We start from the raw sequence: 19854 nt of genomic DNA on the forward strand, positions 1-19854 counted from the left end.
CTGTCAACGACGCCTATGTACGCATGCGCACAAGACACGCGTGAGAGAAGTCAGGTCACCACATTTGTTTACAGGTCGTGTTTGGAAGATGTCTGGCAGTTTAGGGGTGTGAGCAACTTAGGCGCTCATAATTGATGTATCTCGCTATATATTTAGCTGGTAAATGTCACAATAGAAGAACCTGAAGAGATGTTATGTTAGTTTAAGGTCGCGCAGGCTCGTCTGATGTTATGGCTACCCCGGCTATCCGCACGTTTCGGAGGCTAGAGGGGCTGTTTTGTGTTTATAAACCCCGCAATGTCCACTGGAAACTCGTCCGGGACACAATCGAGACGAATCTCCTTAAAGGTGAGACATTCTGACATTTGAATGGACTAACAAGCATCCATAATATGTAGAAATAAGGGGGCAAAACTCTGTCACAAGGTCAGATTCTGATCAGAAAGCAACTTTAAATGACAATGTGAAGACTTTTTTATGCTCTGCAGTAAAGTAACAACATTGCAACACTGATGTATATATGTCTTATATGATTATTAAGTAGTTGTGTGTGTGTTTGTGTCATCCTATAGGTGTTAATGCTACACAGTTGAAGTATCTCCCTCAGGTGGTCCACTCCTTAGCTCTCCCATCCGGAGAGACTGAAACACACAGAGCACCCGCACTGTCTGCTGCAGCCTCAGTGCCTGTACTGGCCAAGCACCCTCTGGGTATGTGTGTCCGCTTCACTACTATCCTCTGTGTGTGTGTGTGTGTGTGTGTGTGTGTGTGTGTGTGTGTGTGTGTGTCTGTGTGTGTGTGAGAAAGGTGAATCATCACAGTTAAAGGGGCATAAATGCCTCAAACTAAATCCTGGCCGGGGGCGCATTCATCACACATTTGTCCACTTAATATTTTTACCTGCATAACTATTTATACCTTGTAACTGTTTCTGTGCATATTTAGTAACAGGACCTGAATTCCAGCATATTCAAGTTGGAGTGGGTCATCGCCTGGACGCGTTTTCTTCTGGTGTTCTTGGTGAGGATTTAGCTCAGATCATGAGAGGAAAGACAGCATTAGTTTCAGTTCTCAGTGTTTGTTTTGTTTCACGTGAACCCCACTGTTGCTTCAGTTCTAGGAGTCGGGAACGGAAACATGGCCCTGAATGAACTCTACAAAACACGAGTGACGAGGGTAATGCCTGTTTTTTCACCGGGGGGTTCGTTTTAGATGTGAAATGCTGCATTCAAAGGTTGAGTGCTGTCTTCTGGGTTTACAGGATTACACTCTAGAGGGGGAATTTGGAACGGCAACAGATGATTTCTCTCACACCGGCCGAACTGTGGAAAGATCAACCTATGGTATCATTTTTGCTTTTAGATGATTCAATATATTATTAGAATTAGAACAAACACCAGTCACCAACCAAACAAAACACAGTGCTTGACCCAGTTCTTACACCGACTGCATCTAAGTAACCTTAAGATATTGTGTTTGTGTTCAACAGATCACATCACTCGGGATAAGCTGGACAGAGTCTTGGCCATGTTGCAAGGAGCAAATCAGAAGGCTTTGTTAATGTACGATAACTATGCATCTCCACCAGCATAAGGCTAAAAAAAAAATTCTAGAAGGTTTCTTTCTCACTGTTTCTCTTACTTTGTGTTTCTGTACAGGTATTCCAACGTAGACATGAAGTCACAGGAAGCCTATGAGATGGCTGCGCGGGGTTTACTGGGTCCAGAGGGGAAGTCACCGCCTATTTTGACAGGCTTGCGTTGCGTTCGCTTTCAGCCCCCCCACTTCACTTTGGGTAAATACGTGTAGCAGAACACACTGGTACGCAGGAGCTTCATGGATCAGCTTCACTAACTCCAAACCGTCCTGATCCTGTCTGATGTTGTGTCTTTACAGAGGTGCAGTGTCTAAATGAAACTCAAAAATATCTGTGCAAAGTCGTGCACGAGATTGGACTTGAGCTCCACAGCACAGCGATGTGTAAGGGAGTGCGGCGCACCCGTGACGGCCTCTTCACCCTGCAGGATGCCCTCACACATCACCAGTGGACGCCGTCTGATGTCAAGCGTGCCATTTATCAGTACCACTCCGCCAAGAAGATGAAAAATAAGAGAATTAAAACGTCAGAAGGGCCAGAAAAGGAAACCAAGGAAGAAGCAACCATACCCTGATACCATGGAATAGTTTATATGAACTATGGGCTCAAGCTGAGACCAGAGTAAAGTACGTCTCAGCACAATAATGAATCAAAACATTGTTGCAATGTAAAGACTATGAGCCACAATGTTGCATCACCTACCTATCTCAGGAAACAGGTTGACAAATTATGTGTTTGTTTTGGTTGCAACCGTATGCAACATACAGATTACTGTGTACCACAGTTATGGTAACTTTTTCCCCTTTATGTTTACATACGTGTGGGTTATCTTGAAATTGTCCCAACATGAACTTATTCCACATAACTGGTTTCTTTACATGCAGAAATAAATGGAACATCTTGATGAAAATGTTCCAAGATGACTGTCGTTGCATTTTCACATAGCATTTGTAACTTTCAGTTCCATTTAGCACCATTTACAGTATAAAGTCGCAAGGTTTAATTTCTGCAGATCAGATTATGAACAAATACGCCCCGAAGTGGCCAAAGGTCAAATATACTTAACAACAACTGTCCTAATTTGAGGAACAGTAATACAAGTTGTGTTGTACAGAAAGAAGTGATGTTCCCAACGTACTACAATACAGGGTTTGCATGGGTGCTGGAAATCCTTCAATGCTTTGATTTTAATGTGTTTTCAAGGTTGGATTTTGAATAAAGTGCTTGAAATGGCTTATAATGAAATTGTAATTGACAGGACCTTGTACAAACAAACAAACTTACGTATACCAAACTCATACCAATGAGTACAGCACCGCAATGGGTGTTTTGGAAATTCTAGTGTCCAATGAGTGGAAATTTGGCCTTTTTGGGGAAAAGGGAGATGATCTGCAGGTCAGTGTAGTCAGTGAGGTCTGTGTTAAATTGCTAATGTCAGGTTTGTTGTAGGAAAACGTTGCTTCATTGTTCTAGTTTTCCACGACAGCTTCTTTGGGATCTGATCTAGTTATGGCTGTGACCTTCATACTACAGCATGTTGTTGCCTGTGGCCTTTGTCACTCAGGAAGATGCTGCTGCTGTGACAACACACAGATGAACTATAGGTCAGCACATAATTGTTGTCCAGGTGCTTTATTATGACTACACAGGAACAAAATGATTCAAACGTATACAGAAATGTGGAAACAAAAGTCGTAGGGACATTAACAGGAAAATAAGTGCCTGAATACATTAATATATACAAACATTACCTAACAGAGGAATGAAAATGAAAGATCCAATATTAATTTGAATAGTGATAAATTGAATCAACAATGTGGTGGCCCTGATTATCTGTAAAGATGTATTGCCACATTAATGCTACTACTAATAATAATATGGAATAAAATGTTGTGCCGACTCTGTAGTTTCTTAGAGGTAGAGGACATTACTGTGAATTTACACACACTGATGGTTAAATGTACATAATAAAGTGGAATGAAAATAACAAAACAAGAAAAATATGTTATAGAATATCCTATCCATAAATGTTTTCTTAACCAAGGACTTAAGAATCTAAAATCTTTTCAGAAAAAAACTAAAAATGTTCAGATACTGGTGATATTTCATTTCAGAAAGACAACAACACTTATTTAATGTGATCATTTGGAATTTGTCCTGGCAATGATGTGTTCTAGCATCCCACACAAGTTCAATAATATATTTATATATTTACTGTGACGTTTGTTGACTTGCTCATGACCCAAGACGCCTTTGTCAGATATACACATAATGGGCAGGTACAAATGAATCCATATTTGACAACAAATAGTTTAAAGTTCTTAGACAAACACTGACTTAGCAACAGCCTGATGTTTTCTTCTGCTGTGGCTCTTTGTGTAACGCCACACCTTCCTGTTGCGTGACTGATTTTTGACTCAACATCCTGGAAAGGACACAACAGGACAGAGTCACAGTTGAGTAAGTAGTCATAACGCGAGACAATAGACAGGACGGGGACACAGGAATTGCAGATGAAGAAAGAGGTGAAGTACCTGACCAGAGTTTCCAGAGAGTCTACCACGTTGTCACCTGTGGCAGCACTGCATTCGTTGAAGGCAAAGTTGAAGGCCTGTGAAAGGAAAATAGCTTTCTTCATTGTGGGTGGATATGAAATCTGAACCAAAGAAGCGGCCACAGACAGCGAAGTGATTCATACCTTGGCGAGGGTTTCCCCTTCTCGTCGATGAACCTCCCGCTCTGCACAATCGCTCTTATTCCCCAGAAGCATGACAATCACATTTTCTGCTGCCCTTCCCTTAAAAAATGATGAACTGAAATCAGTGTTTAGATCTACGTCACACATCTTCCATCAGAACATTTAGGTCTATTTACTTACTCAGACCCTACAGAAATGAATGCGTGTTGTAAATATGGACTAGTTATTGATCATGCATTCAAGTACGTCTCACAAACTGTCAAGTGTACAGAACACATTTATGGTTTTAATAGAATTGGTTAAAAGGAGTTAAACCATTTGATTTAAACAAACAAAACAAAGGACTACTACCTACAAAGGACTGTTTGCAAATATAAATACGTTTCTGGAACCTTAAAGCAGACTATTTGGCCTTAAAGACACATACAATATGCAGAAACAATATATAAACTAGTATTAAGCCATCATATACAGCAGAATCAGTCTGGTTCAAATTAATTGCTTTAAATGCCCCACAAACACAAACTGAGGCTTTAAATACACTGACCTGAATACAGTCGGCCCAGTATCGCACAGCAGAGAAGCTCTGGGAGGATGTGATGTCATACATCAAGATAAACGCATGGGCCTTATGGAATATCTGCCGTGAGATGCTATGGAACCTTTGGAGGGAAACAAGAAAACAATCACAGAGAAAACAGTCAGGCTCACACAGAGCCTGATTAAACAACCTAAATTTGTATTCTAATGATGTCATTTAAAGACTGTAAGAGTACATATAGATACAGTACATATATGTATGTTCTTAATGTCCTGAACCTGGTGAGTTGTGTTGTACAGAGAAGAGCATGCTTACCTTTCCTGACCTGCTGTATCCCACAGTTGTATTACCACTGTCTCCCCATCCACTGACACAGTCTTCATGCATGAATCAATGCCTACAGAGTATGTTAAGGTGACATAATTCAGTTGTTTCAACACGTGTTTATGGGGGCGAATGTATGACAGAGATGAGAGTCTTACCAATAGAGCTGGAGACCATAGATAAGAACTTCCCACTATCAGCCATTTTCATGAAAGAGGTTTTGCCCACGCTGCTGTTTCCAATTATCACCACATCGAAAGGGTTTGATTTGAAGCCTGAGCATTTGGTAGGGAACACATTCTGGCTTAGTTATGTCATGTTTTAATTTTCCATTAACAGCTTTACCCTCTCTTAATTTGTGTTGTGATGTGATTGCACAATGAATGTACAGTATTTATGTTGTGTTTACCAAGGATTTGTGTCTTCTCAGGCTTTTGGACTTGCACGGGTTTCTTCTCCTTTTTCCTGTGGAAGAAACAGCCACACTTGGTAAGATTCCACTTTAAAGTGATACTCTAAAGGGCAACGTCACATAAGCAGCAAACTGACGTGAGAAGGCACCAGGGAGTTACCAAATGACAGTAATAACCCTTTCACATGCAATGGATAACCTATTAGTATCTAACTAAAAGCATAACTTCATGTCCAGCAGCTTTTAGAGTCTTTTCCAAGCATTCTAATTCAGACTATCTTCTGTGGGTCCATTCAGGTCCATTCTACCAACTATGGGTCTACTATGGACCCACTACGTCATAAATACTCCAACTTACAAAAACACAATGTTATTGACCTAGTTCGGCAGTAATTTGTTTAGTAAAGTCATTTTATTTCACGTGAGTCTTCAATATACTAAAAACAGTGCATCTTACTCCAGAAGGCCTGCAGGCTTCAAGGGCTCTGTGGTTGTTGAGATGCTGATGTTGGACGATGCTGCATTGTCTCCTTCTTCCACCTACAGACACAAAAACATCTTCAAGATCACTTAGGAGTGTGTGTGTGTGTGTGTGTGTGTGTGTGTGTGTGTGTGTGTTTTACATGTGTGGAATATATTTGTGTTTCTGTTCTGTTAAACATTTGGTATCTGATCTTGTAGGAAAACACCTCAGGAAGTGACTTTTTATTTGTTATCATCAGAGTACTGGGAATTGTTATTGTGCAGAAGCCTGCTGGCATGTGATGGAAGAAGTAAATACCACTAAAATATGTAAGTGTACAGAAAACAACTTCTACATAATCTTCTGGTAGTGTTCAGAGCTTTCACGTACGTGTCCTAGATAAATGAGTTTCAAAGCTCTCATGATTAACCAAATGTAACGATTGAAGATCAAGAAGCAAGATATGTGTTTATCTTCTCCTTTTCTGACATGCAAACGGCACCACAAGTTCCACATTTAGCTGCGTTGCGCCATTTAGTTTGGTTTGCAACAGACAAAATTGCCAGTGTTGATGACATTTTATACAAATGTACATGCTGCACTTTTTTAAAGTACTGTAGATTTTTATAATATGTTATACTGTCATTATTGTGTGTGAACATCAAATGTAAGGAATTGCCTGGAATTGCCAAAATCCTCCACATTCATCATCTTCAATTTATACATTCATCATCTTTCCATCCATCCAATTTTTGTTTTGTTTTGTTTTCTCACTTTCCCCATCATTTCTTTCTGCTTACCTCTGATGGTGCTTCACGTGTCTCATTGTCACCATCGAGGTCTCCTCCATCTCTTGCGGCCATTAGCTTGTGTCCGCCTGTCTTGCGGTTTGACCCCAATTTTCTTCTTCTGCCTCTGGGCGATATTTCAGGTGGTGCCTCATTATTGGTGGGAGACAGAGCAGGTTTGGAATGGAGATCAGGTGGGGACAGACGAGGCTCCGACTCGACTCTTTGGTCACGAGTGACCGCATTTTCTGCAGCCGAATGGAGAGACGGAGGAGTTGACTGGGGGTCAGTGTAGCTGTGCGTCTTTTCCTCCATCTGCTCCTTGTGTTTGTGTTCAGGCTGCATCTCTTTTTCTTTGACTTCGGAGATACTGCCAGTCATTTCATCTCCTAGATTTACAGTCTCCGTCACCTCACCATCACCTTGCTTCTTATGCAAGTACTCCTCTTTGGATCTAAGGTTCTTGCGCGTGGAGCCCATCTTTCTTCTCCTGTTGGCTGAGGGAGAATCTTGATTTGGATGTTGTATCTCAGCGTTTGCACTGTGGGCTGTTTCACTCACGTTGTCCAGCTTTGGATTATCAATTCGGGCGTTTTGATCTTTTTCAGATTCTCTAACAATTTTTATGACAGGTGCCCTGTCTGAGATCAAAGTGTGATCTTCATGACCAACGTGGTCCTGCATTCTTTCTCCTGTCTCAGTGTTTGCAAAGAGATCAAGCTGGGATGTTCCCACAGCTACATTGACTTCAAGCACTTTTCCATCGTTATCTCTTACATCTGCTGGCTGAAGAAACGCAGCAGGAACACCAAAGCCCTCACCGCAAGAAGCAGCTGGTGAGCTTGGTTGAAGCAAATCCAAAGCTTCCTCAGCAGATGAGTTGGATGGATTCATCTGGACAGTCTGGGTTGTGTCTATTGCAGCTTCATTCCTCTCTTCCAGCTCCACATACACGTCACTGACACTTAATTCAGGCTCAGCTTGTGTTTCCAGCTCAGCTTCATAAGACCAAAGATTTCCTGTGTTATCTTCACCTTTTCCTTTTTTACTCTCCATTTCTTTCTCATGTTTCCAATTAACCTTGCGAGTGGAACCCATTTTCCTCTTCCTCTGCTTGCCTCTAGTCTCCGGCTCTTCTGATGTTTTCCTTGCATTCTCAGTGTTCTCCTCAGTAGATCTGAGGAAGTCATCTTGACCTGAAGTGACTTGTGTTGAATCCATAGTTGGACTGTTGTCCTTCATATTCTGAGACCAAACTGCCTCCCTCTCCTGCATCTGCTCTTTGTTTTCCTCTTCACAACTCAGGAACTTCTCAGTTGAATCCATCTTTGTTGTTTCTCCAGCAGTGTTGCAGCTCAGGTTGGTTTGTTCTTCTGTGCTCACAGAATGCTCCTGAGGTTCCAAGAGCAAAGGGACATTTATTCCTGATTGCAGGGTTTCTACAGATGATTTGTGGTCTTCATCTACAGAAAGCAGTTGTTCCTCCTCCTGTCCTCCTGTCCTCCTCGTATGTTCAGCTGTGTTGTGTTGCTGTTCCTCTTGCAGGTCTCCTCCCTCATACACCAAACTCAGAGCAGCGTCATTACTTTCTTGTTCTTTGACTTCAGAGACACTTTCACTCATTTCATCTCCTAGATTCACAGTCTCCATCACCTCACCAGCTCCTTGCTTCTTATGCAAGTCCTCCCCTTTGGATCTAAGGTTCTTGCGTGTGGAGCCCATTTTTCTTCTCCTGTTCGCTGAGGTAGAATCTTGACTTGCATGTTGTATCTCAGTGTTTGCACTGTGAGCTGTTTCACTCATGTTGTCCAGCTTTGGTGCATCATCCAGGCCGTTTATGTTTTTTTCTCCAGATTCTCTTGCAGTGTCTATAACAGGTGCCCTGTTACCCTTGTCTGAGTTTAAAGCTGGATCTTTATAATCATCGTGGTCCTGCATTGCTTCTTCTTTCTCAACATTTTGTGGATCAGGATCAGCGGTGACATATTTTTGTGTCTCAGTGTTTGTAAAGAGATCAAGCTGAGATGATGGCACGCCAACATCGACCTGATGCACTTTTCCCTCATTATCTCCTACATCTGCTGGCTGAAGAAACGCAGCAGGAACACCAAAGTCCTCACCACAAGAAGCAGCTGGTGAGCTTGGGAAGAGCAGATCCAAAGCTTCCTCAGCAGAAGAGTTGGATGGATTCATCTGGACAGTCTGTGTCGTGTCTATTGCAGCTTCGTTCCTCTCTTCCGCCTCCTGGTGAAGGTCAATGACACCGAATTCAGGCTCAGCTTGTGTTTCCAACTCAGCTTCAGAGGAACAGAGACTTTCTGTTTCAGCTCCTGTGTTTAAGTCACCCTTTTTGTCTTTAGTCTCAGTTTCATCCTCATGTTTCCAATGAACCCTGCGAGTGGAACCCATCTTTCTCCTCCTCTGTCTGGACTCTATCTGTGCTTTTTCTTGGTGATCTTCCCCGTCTTGAGTTTCCTCCTGTTGCCCTTCTTCGTTCTGACCTACATCATCAGTGTCGTCTGTACGAGGTATTGCACTTTTCTCAGTCAAATCCACGGCTGCCTCTGGGAATTCTGCTTTGTATTCCTTGTGATAAATCTCAAATTCAGCCGATGAGTCAGAGAGAACGGCTTCAGTTTGCAGATCAGGGAACAATTCTGAACCGGTGACCTCATGTGAAGCATTGGTTTCCTGGGCCCCATGCTCTGTGTTTGTGGGATTCTCACATTGTTCTCCAACTTCACCCTCTTCAGAATGTGGGACTTGTGCTTCAATATCATAGGTTTCTCTCACTTCTGCTAAGGCTTTTATTGTGTCGTGTTCCACAGTTTCCTCCTTGTGATCTGAGACATTTTGTGTGTCGGAAATCTGACAATCCTCTCTGCAAACTGAGTCTACTGATGCCAGGTGTGGCTCCATCTTTGGAAATTCTTCACTTTCGTCATTTTCTGGAAGATTTCTTCCAGTCTCCCCCTCTTCTGATCTTTTCCCCATGTTCTCCTCAGTAGATCTGAGGAAGTCATCTTGACCTGAAGTGACTTGTGTTGTATCCATAGTTGGACTGTTGTCCTTCACATTCTGAGACCAAACTCTCTCCATCTCCTGCATCTGCCCTGTGTTTTCCTCTTCAAATCTGAGGAACTTCTCAGTTGAATCCATCTTTGTTGTTTCTCCAGCAGTGTTGGAGCTCAGGTTGGTTATTTCTTCTGTGCTTACAGAATGCTCCTGAGGTTCCAAGAGCAAAGGGACATTTATTCCTGATTGCAGGGTTTCTACAGATGATTTGTGGTCTTCATCTACAGAAAGCAGTTGTTCCTCCTCCTGTAGCATCGTATGTTCAGATGTGTTGTGTTGCTGTTCCTCTTGCAGGTCTTCTCCCTCATACACCAAACTCAGAGCAGCGTAATTAGTTTCTTGTTCTTTGACTTCAGAGACACTTTCGCTCATTTCATCTCCTAGATTCACAGTCTCCGTCATCTCACTGTCTGCTTGCTTCTTATGCAAGTCCTCCCCTTTGGATCTAGGGTTCTTGCGTGTGGAGCCCATCTTTCTTCTCCTGTTAGCTGAGGGAGAATCTTGACTTGCATGTAGTATCTCAGTGTTTGCACTGTGAGCTGTTTCACTCATGTTGTCCAGCTTTGGTGTACCATCCAGGCCATTTTTGTCTTTATCTCCAGATTCTCTCGCAGTGTCTACGACTTGTGCCCTGTTAGCCTCGTCTGAGTTTAAAGCTGGATCTTTATGATCATCGTGGTCCTGCATTGCTTCTTCTTTCTCAACATTTTGTGGATCAGGATCAGCGGTGACATATTTTTGTGTCTCAGTGTTTGTAAAGAGATCAAGCTGAGATGATGGCACGCCAACATCGACCTGATGCACTTTTCCCTCATTATCTCCTACATCTGCTGGCTGAAGAAACGCAGCAGGAACACCAAAGTCCTCACCACAAGAAGCAGCTGGTGAGCTTGGGAAGAGCAGATCCAAAGCTTCCTCAGCAGAAGAGTTGGATGGATTCATCTGGACAGTCTGTGTCGTGTCTATTGCAGCTTCGTTCCTCTCTTCCGCCTCCTGGTGAAGGTCAATGACACCGAATTCAGGCTCAGCTTGTGTTTCCAACTCAGCTTCAGAGGAACAGAGACTTTCTGTTTCAGCTCCTGTGTTTAAGTCACCCTTTTTGTCTTTAGTCTCAGTTTCATCCTCATGTTTCCAATGAACCCTGCGAGTGGAACCCATCTTTCTCCTCCTCTGTCTGGACTCTATCTGTGCTTTTTCTTGGTGATCTTCCCCGTCTTGAGTTTCCTCCTGTTGCCCTTCTTCGTTCTGACCTACATCATCAGTGTCGTCTGTACGAGGTATTGCACTTTTCTCAGTCAAATCCACGGCTGCCTCTGGGAATTCTGCTTTGTATTCCTTGTGATAAATCTCAAATTCAGCCGATGAGTCAGAGAGAACGGCTTCAGTTTGCAGATCAGGGAACAATTCTGAACCGGTGACCTCATGTGAAGCATTGGTTTCCTGGGCCCCATGCTCTGTGTTTGTGGGATTCTCACATTGTTCTCCAACTTCACCCTCTTCAGAATGTGGGACTTGTGCTTCAATATCATAGGTTTCTCTCACTTCTGCTAAGGCTTTTATTGTGTCGTGTTCCACAGTTTCCTCCTTGTGATCTGAGACATTTTGTGTGTCGGAAATCTGACAATCCTCTCTGCAAACTGAGTCTACTGATGCCAGGTGTGGCTCCATCTTTGGAAATTCTTCACTTTCGTCATTTTCTGGAAGATTTCTTCCAGTCTCCCCCTCTTCTGATCTTTTCCCCATGTTCTCCTCAGTAGATCTGAGGAAGTCATCTTGACCTGAAGTGACTTGTGTTGTATCCATAGTTGGACTGTTGTCCTTCACATTCTGAGACCAAACTCTCTCCATCTCCTGCATCTGCCCTGTGTTTTCCTCTTCAAATCTGAGGAACTTCTCAGTTGAATCCATCTTTGTTGTTTCTCCAGCAGTGTTGGAGCTCAGGTTGGTTATTTCTTCTGTGCTTACAGAATGCTCCTGAGGTTCCAAGAGCAAAGGGACATTTATTCCTGATTGCAGGGTTTCTACAGATGATTTGTGGTCTTCATCTACAGAAAGCAGTTGTTCCTCCTCCTGTAGCATCGTATGTTCAGATGTGTTGTGTTGCTGTTCCTCTTGCAGGTCTTCTCCCTCATACACCAAACTCAGAGCAGCGTAATTAGTTTCTTGTTCTTTGACTTCAGAGACACTTTCGCTCATTTCATCTCCTAGATTCACAGTCTCCGTCATCTCACTGTCTGCTTGCTTCTTATGCAAGTCCTCCCCTTTGGATCTAGGGTTCTTGCGTGTGGAGCCCATCTTTCTTCTCCTGTTAGCTGAGGGAGAATCTTGACTTGCATGTAGTATCTCAGTGTTTGCACTGTGAGCTGTTTCACTCATGTTGTCCAGCTTTGGTGTACCATCCAGGCCATTTTTGTCTTTATCTCCAGATTCTCTCGCAGTGTCTACGACTTGTGCCCTGTTAGCCTCGTCTGAGTTTAAAGCTGGATCTTTATGATCATCGTGGTCCTGCATTGCTTCTTCTTTCTCAACATTTTGTGGATCAGGATCAGCGGTGACATATTTTTGTGTCTCAGTGTTTGTAAAGAGATCAAGCTGAGATGATGGCACGCCAACATCGACCTGATGCACTTTTCCCTCATTATCTCCTACATCTGCTGGCTGAAGAAACGCAGCAGGAACACCAAAGTCCTCACCACAAGAAGCAGCTGGTGAGCTTGGGAAGAGCAGATCCAAAGCTTCCTCAGCAGAAGAGTTGGATGGATTCATCTGGACAGTCTGTGTCGTGTCTATTGCAGCTTCGTTCCTCTCTTCCGCCTCCTGGTGAAGGTCAATGACACCGAATTCAGGCTCAGCTTGTGTTTCCAACTCAGCTTCAGAGGAACAGAGACTTTCTGTTTCAGCTCCTGTGTTTAAGTCACCCTTTTTGTCTTTAGTCTCAGTTTCATCCTCATGTTTCCAATGAACCCTGCGAGTGGAACCCATCTTTCTCCTCCTCTGTCTGGACTCTATCTGTGCTTTTTCTTGGTGATCTTCCCCGTCTTGAGTTTCCTCCTGTTGCCCTTCTTCGTTCTGACCTACATCATCAGTGTCGTCTGTACGAGGTATTGCACTTTTCTCAGTCAAATCCACGGCTGCCTCTGGGAATTCTGCTTTGTATTCCTTGTGATAAATCTCAAATTCAGCCGATGAGTCAGAGAGAACGGCTTCAGTTTGCAGATCAGGGAACAATTCTGAACCGGTGACCTCATGTGAAGCATTGGTTTCCTGGGCCCCATGCTCTGTGTTTGTGGGATTCTCACATTGTTCTCCAACTTCACCCTCTTCAGAATGTGGGACTTGTGCTTCAATATCATAGGTTTCTCTCACTTCTGCTAAGGCTTTTATTGTGTCGTGTTCCACAGTTTCCTCCTTGTGATCTGAGACATTTTGTGTGTCGGAAATCTGACAATCCTCTCTGCAAACTGAGTCTACTGATGCCAGGTGTGGCTCCATCTTTGGAAATTCTTCACTTTCGTCATTTTCTGGAAGATTTCTTCCAGTCTCCCCCTCTTCTGATCTTTTCCCCATGTTCTCCTCAGTAGATCTGAGGAAGTCATCTTGACCTGAAGTGACTTGTGTTGTATCCATAGTTGGACTGTTGTCCTTCACATTCTGAGACCAAACTCTCTCCATCTCCTGCATCTGCTCTGTGTTTTCCTCTTCAAATCTGAGGAACTTCTCAGTTGAATCCATCTTTGTTGTTTCTCCAGCAGTGTTGGAGCTCAGGTTGGTTATTTCTTCTGTGCTTACAGAATGCTCCTGAGGTTCCAAGAGCAAAGGGACATTTATTCCTGATTGCAGGGTTTCTACAGATGATTTGTGGTCTTCATCTACAGAAAGCAGTTGTTCCTCCTCCTGTAGCATCGTATGTTCAGATGTGTTGTGTTGCTGTTCCTCTTGCAGGTCTTCTCCCTCATACACCAAACTCAGAGCAGCGTAATTAGTTTCTTGTTCTTTGACTTCAGAGACACTTTCGCTCATTTCATCTCCTAGATTCACAGTCTCCGTCATCTCACTGTCTGCTTGCTTCTTATGCAAGTCCTCCCCTTTGGATCTAGGGTTCTTGCGTGTGGAGCCCATCTTTCTTCTCCTGTTAGCTGAGGGAGAATCTTGACTTGCATGTAGTATCTCAGTGTTTGCACTGTGAGCTGTTTCACTCATGTTGTCCAGCTTTGGTGTATCATCCAGGCCATTTTTGTCTTTATCTCCAGATTCTCTCGCAGTGTCTACGACTTGTGCCCTGTTAGCCTCGTCTGAGTTTAAAGCTGGATCTTTATGATCATCGTGGTCCTGCATTGCTTCTTCTTTCTCAACATTTTGTGGATCAGGATCAGCGGTGACATATTTTTGTGTCTCAGTGTTTGTAAAGAGATCAAGCTGAGATGTTGGCACACCAACATCGACCTGATGCACTTTTCCCTCGTTATCTCTGACATCTGCTGGCTGAAGAAATGCAGCAGGAACACCAAAGTCCTCAACACAAGAAGCAGCTGGTGAGCTTGGAAAGAGCAGATCCAATGCTTCCTCAGCAGATGAGTTGGATGGATTCATCTGGACAGTCTGAGTCGTGTCTATTGCAGCTTCGCTCCTCTCTTCCGGCTCCACATGCAGGTCAATGACACCGAATTCAGGCTCACTTTGTGTTTCTAGCTCAGCTTCAGAGGACCAGAGCTTTCCTGTGTCAGCTCTTGTGTTTAAATTACCTTTTCCCTCTTTACTCTCCGTTTCATCCTCATGTTTCCTATAAACCCTGCGAGTGGAACCCATCTTTCTCCTCTTCTGTTTGGAATTTCTCTGTACGTTTTCATCATAATCTTCCCTGTCTTGAGTTCCGTCCTGTAGCCCTTCTTGGTTGTGACCTACATCATCAGTGCCGTCTGTATGAGGTATTGCACTTTTCTCAGTCAAATCCACGGCTGCCTCTGAGAATTCTGCTTTGTTTTCCTTGTGATAAATCTCAAATTCAGCCGATGAGTCAGAGAGAACGGCTTCAGTTTGCAGATCAGGGAACAATTCTGAACCGGTGACCTCATGTGAAGCATTGGTTTCCTGGGCCCCATGCTCTGTGTTTGTGGGATTCTCACATTGTTCTCCAACTTCACCCTCTTCAGAATGTGGGACTTGTGCTTCAGTATCATAGGTTTCTCTCACTTCTGCTAAGGCTTTTATTGTGTCGTGTTTCACAGCTTCCTCCATGTGATCTGAACCATTTTGTATATCTGAAATCTGACAATCCTCTCTGCAAACTGAGGCTTCTGATGCCAGGTGTGGCTCCATCTTTGGAATTTCTTCACTTTCGTCATTTTCTTGAAGATTTCTTCCAGTCTCCCCCTCTTCTGATCTTTTCCCCGTGTTCTCCTCAGTAGATCTGAGGAAGTCATCTTGACCTGATGTGACTTGTGTTGTATCCATAGTTGGACTGTTGTCCTTCACATTCTGAGACCAAACTCTTTCCATCTCCTGCATCTGCTCTGTGTTTTCCTCTTCACATCTGAGGAACTTCTCAGTTGAATCCATCTTTGTTGTTTCTCCAGCAGCGTTGCAGCTCATGTTGGTTTGTTCTTCTGTGCTCACAGAATGCTCCTGAGGTTCCAAGAGCAAAAGGTCATTTAGTTCTGATTGCAGGGTTTCTACAGTTGATTTGTGGTCTTCATCTACAGAAAGCAGTTGTTCCTCCTCCTGTAGCATCGTATGTTCAGCTGTGTTGTGTTGATCTTCCTCTCGCAGGTCTCCTCCCTCATACACCAAACTCAGAGCAGCGTCATTACTTTCCTGTTCTGTGACTTCAGAGACACTTTCAGTCATTTCATCTCCTAGATTCACAGTCTCCATCACCTCACTGTCTCCTTGCTGCTTATGCAAGTCCTCCCCTTTGGATCTAGGGTTCTTGCGTGTGGAGCCCATCTTTCTTCTCCTGTGGGCTGAGGTAGAATCTTGACTTGTATGTTGTATCTCAGTGTGTGCACTGTGAGCTGTTTCACTCATGCTGTCCAGCTTTGGTTTATCAATGAGGGCGTTTTTGTCTATTTCTCCAGATTCTCTCACAGTGTCTATGAAAAGTGCTCCGTATGCTTTGTCTGAGTTCAAAGCCTGATTTTCATGACCATCGGGGTCCTGCATTGTTTCTTCTTTCTCAACATCTTGTGGATCAGGATCAGCAGTGACAGAGTTCTCAGTATTTGGAGGCATTGACACTTTACCCTCGTTATCTCTTACATCTGCTGGCTGAAGAAATGCAGCAGGAACACCAAAATCCTCACCACAAGAAGCAGCTAGTGAGCTTGGAAAGAGCAGATCCAAAGCTTCCTCAGCAGATGAGTTGGAAGGATTCATCTGGACAGTCTGGGTTGTGTCTATTGCAGCTTCGTTCCTCTCTTCAGGCTCCACACGCACGTCACTGACACTTAATTCAGGCTCAGCTTGTGTTTCCAACTCAGCTTCAGAGGCCCAGAGACTTTCTGTTTCAGCTCCTGTGTTTAAGTCACCTTTTTCATTTTTAGTCTGAGTTTCTTCCTCATGTTTCAAATGAACCCTGCGAGTGGAACCCATCTTTCTCCTCCTCTGTTTGGACTCTATCTGTGCTTTTTCATCATGATCTTCTCTGTCTTGAGTTTCGTCGTCTAGCCCTTCTTGGTTCTGACCTACATCATCAGCGTCGTCTGTATGAGGTATTGCACTTTTCTCAGTTAAATCCACAGCTGCCTCTGGGAATTCTGCTTTGTTTTCTTTGTGACAAATCTCCAATCCAGCTGACAAGTCAAAAAGAATGGTTTCAGTTTGCAAATCAGGGAGGAATTCTGAACCAGTGACCTCATGTGAAGCATTGGTTTCCTGGGCCCCATTCTTTGTGTTTAGTTGTTCTCCAACCTCATCCTCTTCAGAATGTGGGACTTTTGCTTGAGTTTCATAGATTTCTCTTACTTCTGCTAAGGCATTGACTATGTTGTGTTCCACAGTTTCCTCCATGTGATCTGATGCGTCTGAGATCTGCCAATCCTCTCTGCAAACTGAGGCTTCTGATGCCAGGTCAGGTTCAATTTTTGGAATTTCCTCACTTTCCTCATATTCTGGAAGATTTCTTCCAGTCTGGTGTTCGTCTGATGTTTTCCCCGTGCTCTGGTCTGCCTCCTCAGTAGATCTGAGGAAGTCATCTTGACCTGAAGTGGCATGTGTTGTATCCATAGTTTGACCGTCTTTCTTTACATTCTGAGACTCTTTGCTGTCGGGCATGGTCACATCCTGCTTCTCCACAAAATCCTCAAGAGTTTCCAAAATCACCTCTAAGTCATGTGTGTTCCCAATTTTGACATTGCCTTTCAAATTCCCAGAACTGTCAAAGACTTCTAGGGCATTGTGTAACACACACTCAGAGGAGGAACGATTCTGATGAATTTCCTCAATTTGTTTCTCTTGTTTTCGCACCTCTGACTGCTGAGCAACATCAACTTCATCAACTTCTTTCTCTTTTGAAGGTGGCTCTTCTGTGTATGGTAATGTTTCCTCAACTACACTTATGAATTCACTTGATTCTGCTGGGCTGCTTTTATCTGTGGTTATCACCCGTTGGATGTGAAACTCTGTCTCTTCTGCTTTTGCGTGCGCCTTACAGAGAATATGTATATTTTTGTCACTCGGCAATTCTGTGTCATGTTCTTGTCTCTCGCCTTCTTCATCCTTCACAGAATACACATTGGTAAGTTTGTCATTTGGCATCCCTTTTGAATTTGATTCGTCACCTAATGGCTGTGCTTCTGGAGAAACCGAAAGCAACGTGAAACTCTGTAACTCAGCGATGTCAACAAGATGTGCATTTTCTGTGATCTGATCACGACCCTCTTCATGTTGAACAGTGGGAAGTTTGTCCATTTCTCCCAGTTTGTTGTCTGTCTGCTGACAAACCATGGACGGCTCTACTTTACGGTTCCTCTCACTTTCATGGTGATCTACTTCTTGAATTTCCCTTTTGTTAACTGAGCTCTTGTGGCTTAACTCTTCCTGTCTGGTTGTTTCTATTGTTGGTTCCATTGTTGTACTTAGTTCATCCTGCATAAGCACCTCATTGACTGGAGTTTCTGTCACATTTTCAGTGCTTCTGTGTTCCTGATAATTTTCAGAATTCGAAGCATCAGTTTGGTTTTCAGGCTGGATCAATTGTAAACATGCAGGATCTGTAATCCCAAAGTTCTGAGACTGGTATGAATTTGACTCTATGTCATCATTACTTGGAAGCATGGTGCAGATTTTGTCATGGAGGGCCTCATCTCCTTTGGCATTATCTACAACTTCCTCTATAGGTTCCTGGTGTGACTCAGTACCCTTCAATTGTCTTCCTTTATTTCTCCGACTAGATCCAAATTTTCGTCTGTTCTCTGTCACTTCTGGTGCAGGTGGATCCTGGCTGTCAGACTGGGAATAGCTAGCCAACCCAATCGATGATTCTATATTTTCTTCAGGTGTGTGGTATTCTGCCACTGAGGGGCTGTCTGTTGTTTGGAAACCATCACCACCCTCAGACATTTCACTCTGGTTTGCTCGCTGGCGGCGTGAACCAATTCTTTTTTTCTTTGTGCTTTTAGCAGACATGGCTTCTACTCTTCTTTCCTAAAGCAGAGATTGTCGTACATTGTGAATGTACTGTATCCAGTTCATTTACACCTTTCATCAAGAGTAAAACTTAAAATGCTGCTTCAAATCCCTTCCTTAAAACATTTGCAAACATCTCAGTTGATTATCATTTAGTCCCAAAACACCATTAACACGATAGCAAGATAAATCTTACACTGCCCGACTAATACTAATACTTTTGAATTAACACTAGCAGAAAAGATTAACAGCAAAATGCATTTATTATACATTAACTTAACTGATATGAGGTCTTGTAGAAAGGTTATGTCAGAAGGACTTACCACGAGACTGTGGAACTTCCTCACACTGTAAGAGCTGCTTCATAATGATAGGCAGTCAGCCTCTGCTGAGCTTTAAGACTCGTGCGGGGCAGTTCCTTTGCTGCAAACATGACCTGTCACTTCCTGTTGTGGGTTACATTTACTTGCAGCCCTAACAGGCAAAGAGCAGCATAGAGATATCCTGAAATGAATAGTTTAGAGTTTGCCAAACTCCAATTTAGACATGTCTAGTTATTCCACTTTATTTATATTACACATATGACATTGACTTACTGTTTTAAGAAGCAGACAGTGAGGAAATAATATCTTTCAAAAAAAAAATTATTGAACTTTTTTTTTCTGAATAAATGCATCACCACAAAGCCAGAGCAGGATTCAGTTGGTGCAAAAGTCTCAAGTCCATTTGTCCCATATATATATAAAAATATATTTAACCCCTTCATTGATGCAACACACCTAATCTTTCACCAGAAATGCATAAACAAGTGAGATCAAATCCCATGGACTTCTAAATAATTAATATAATAATAAAACAGTTTAAAACAAAAAGTGGAGGGCCGTGTAAAGTAAATTCTAGGTTTCCATCTGAACCATGCAGGATAAGAGACTTGATTCATTTGATGTAAAGGAGATAAATTGTTGTCAATAAAACAGAAGCACTTAAAGCAAAAAAAATAAAAAATACAATCCAGTCCAGTCCTTTGTATCCATTTGAGATTGACCTAACATAAGTAAAATGGTCAACCTAATGTTTCCTTAAGATGGAAATTAAAATCTACAAAGAAAAAACTTTCCTATTTTTTCCCAAAAATAGCAGGATCCTGCAGGTGGACCATCCTGTGGAGTTTTCATTTCCTCTCAGTAGAGCGGGAGCGACTGTAAATTACTGTATAAATACCTCACAAACTTAACATTAAAATTATTGATTCTAATGGCTTTTTGAAGGACTCAAACGTACCTCCAATAGATGCATTTCAAATCTGTGTGTTGTATGTGACTGCATGGAATTTG

General features: G+C 42.9%; 2 protein-coding genes across 2 annotated transcripts; one reads left to right on the top strand and one right to left on the bottom strand.

Annotated features, from left to right (window-relative positions):
* Window positions 1-14: 14 nt before the first annotated feature.
* On the top strand, window positions 15-3312 carry trub2 (TruB pseudouridine (psi) synthase family member 2). Its single transcript, XM_076156699.1, has 8 exons — window positions 15-348; window positions 573-710; window positions 946-1020; window positions 1115-1176; window positions 1262-1343; window positions 1490-1562; window positions 1659-1795; window positions 1897-3312. The coding sequence occupies exons 1-8, from the start codon at window positions 231-233 to the stop codon at window positions 2169-2171; spliced, it is 960 nt and encodes a 319-aa protein (XP_076012814.1). The 5' UTR covers window positions 15-230; the 3' UTR covers window positions 2172-3312.
* rab44 (RAB44, member RAS oncogene family) lies at window positions 3214-18873 on the bottom strand. Its single transcript, XM_076156698.1, has 10 exons — window positions 18844-18873; window positions 6836-18037; window positions 6030-6112; window positions 5570-5625; window positions 5319-5435; window positions 5152-5233; window positions 4843-4957; window positions 4296-4394; window positions 4132-4208; window positions 3214-4022 (listed from the first exon to the last, which is right to left on the bottom strand). Exons 2-10 carry the CDS (start codon window positions 17984-17986, stop codon window positions 3935-3937), a joined length of 11868 nt encoding a protein of 3955 aa, XP_076012813.1. The 5' UTR covers window positions 17987-18037; window positions 18844-18873; the 3' UTR covers window positions 3214-3934.
* Window positions 18874-19854: the final 981 nt, after the last annotated feature.

This window comes from Genypterus blacodes, unplaced genomic scaffold (assembly GCF_046128005.1).
Source record: "Genypterus blacodes isolate CSIRO-AG114 ecotype Tasmania unplaced genomic scaffold, CSIRO-AGI_Gbla_v1 ptg000070l_1, whole genome shotgun sequence".
Classification (NCBI taxonomy): domain Eukaryota; kingdom Metazoa; phylum Chordata; class Actinopteri; order Ophidiiformes; family Ophidiidae; genus Genypterus; species Genypterus blacodes.

Bases quoted from the DNA above. Each gene is read 5' to 3' on its own strand.
- rab44 (XM_076156698.1), bottom strand. From the start codon at position 17,986: ATGCAGGATGAACTAAGTACAACAATGGAACCAACAATAGAAACAACC. The intron at 6,113-6,835 runs GTAAGCAGAAAG...TTGTGTCTGTAG, and splicing joins CACGTGAAGCACCATCAGAG to GTGGAAGAAGGAGACAATGC. The intron at 4,209-4,295 runs GTATGAATCACT...TTCCTTTCACAG, and splicing joins AAGGGGAAACCCTCGCCAAG to GCCTTCAACTTTGCCTTCAA.
- trub2 (XM_076156699.1), top strand. From the start codon at position 231: ATGGCTACCCCGGCTATCCGCACGTTTCGGAGGCTAGAGGGGCTGTTT. The intron at 1,177-1,261 runs GTAATGCCTGTT...CTGGGTTTACAG, and splicing joins ACAAAACACGAGTGACGAGG to GATTACACTCTAGAGGGGGA. The intron at 1,344-1,489 runs GTATCATTTTTG...TGTGTTCAACAG, and splicing joins TGTGGAAAGATCAACCTATG to ATCACATCACTCGGGATAAG.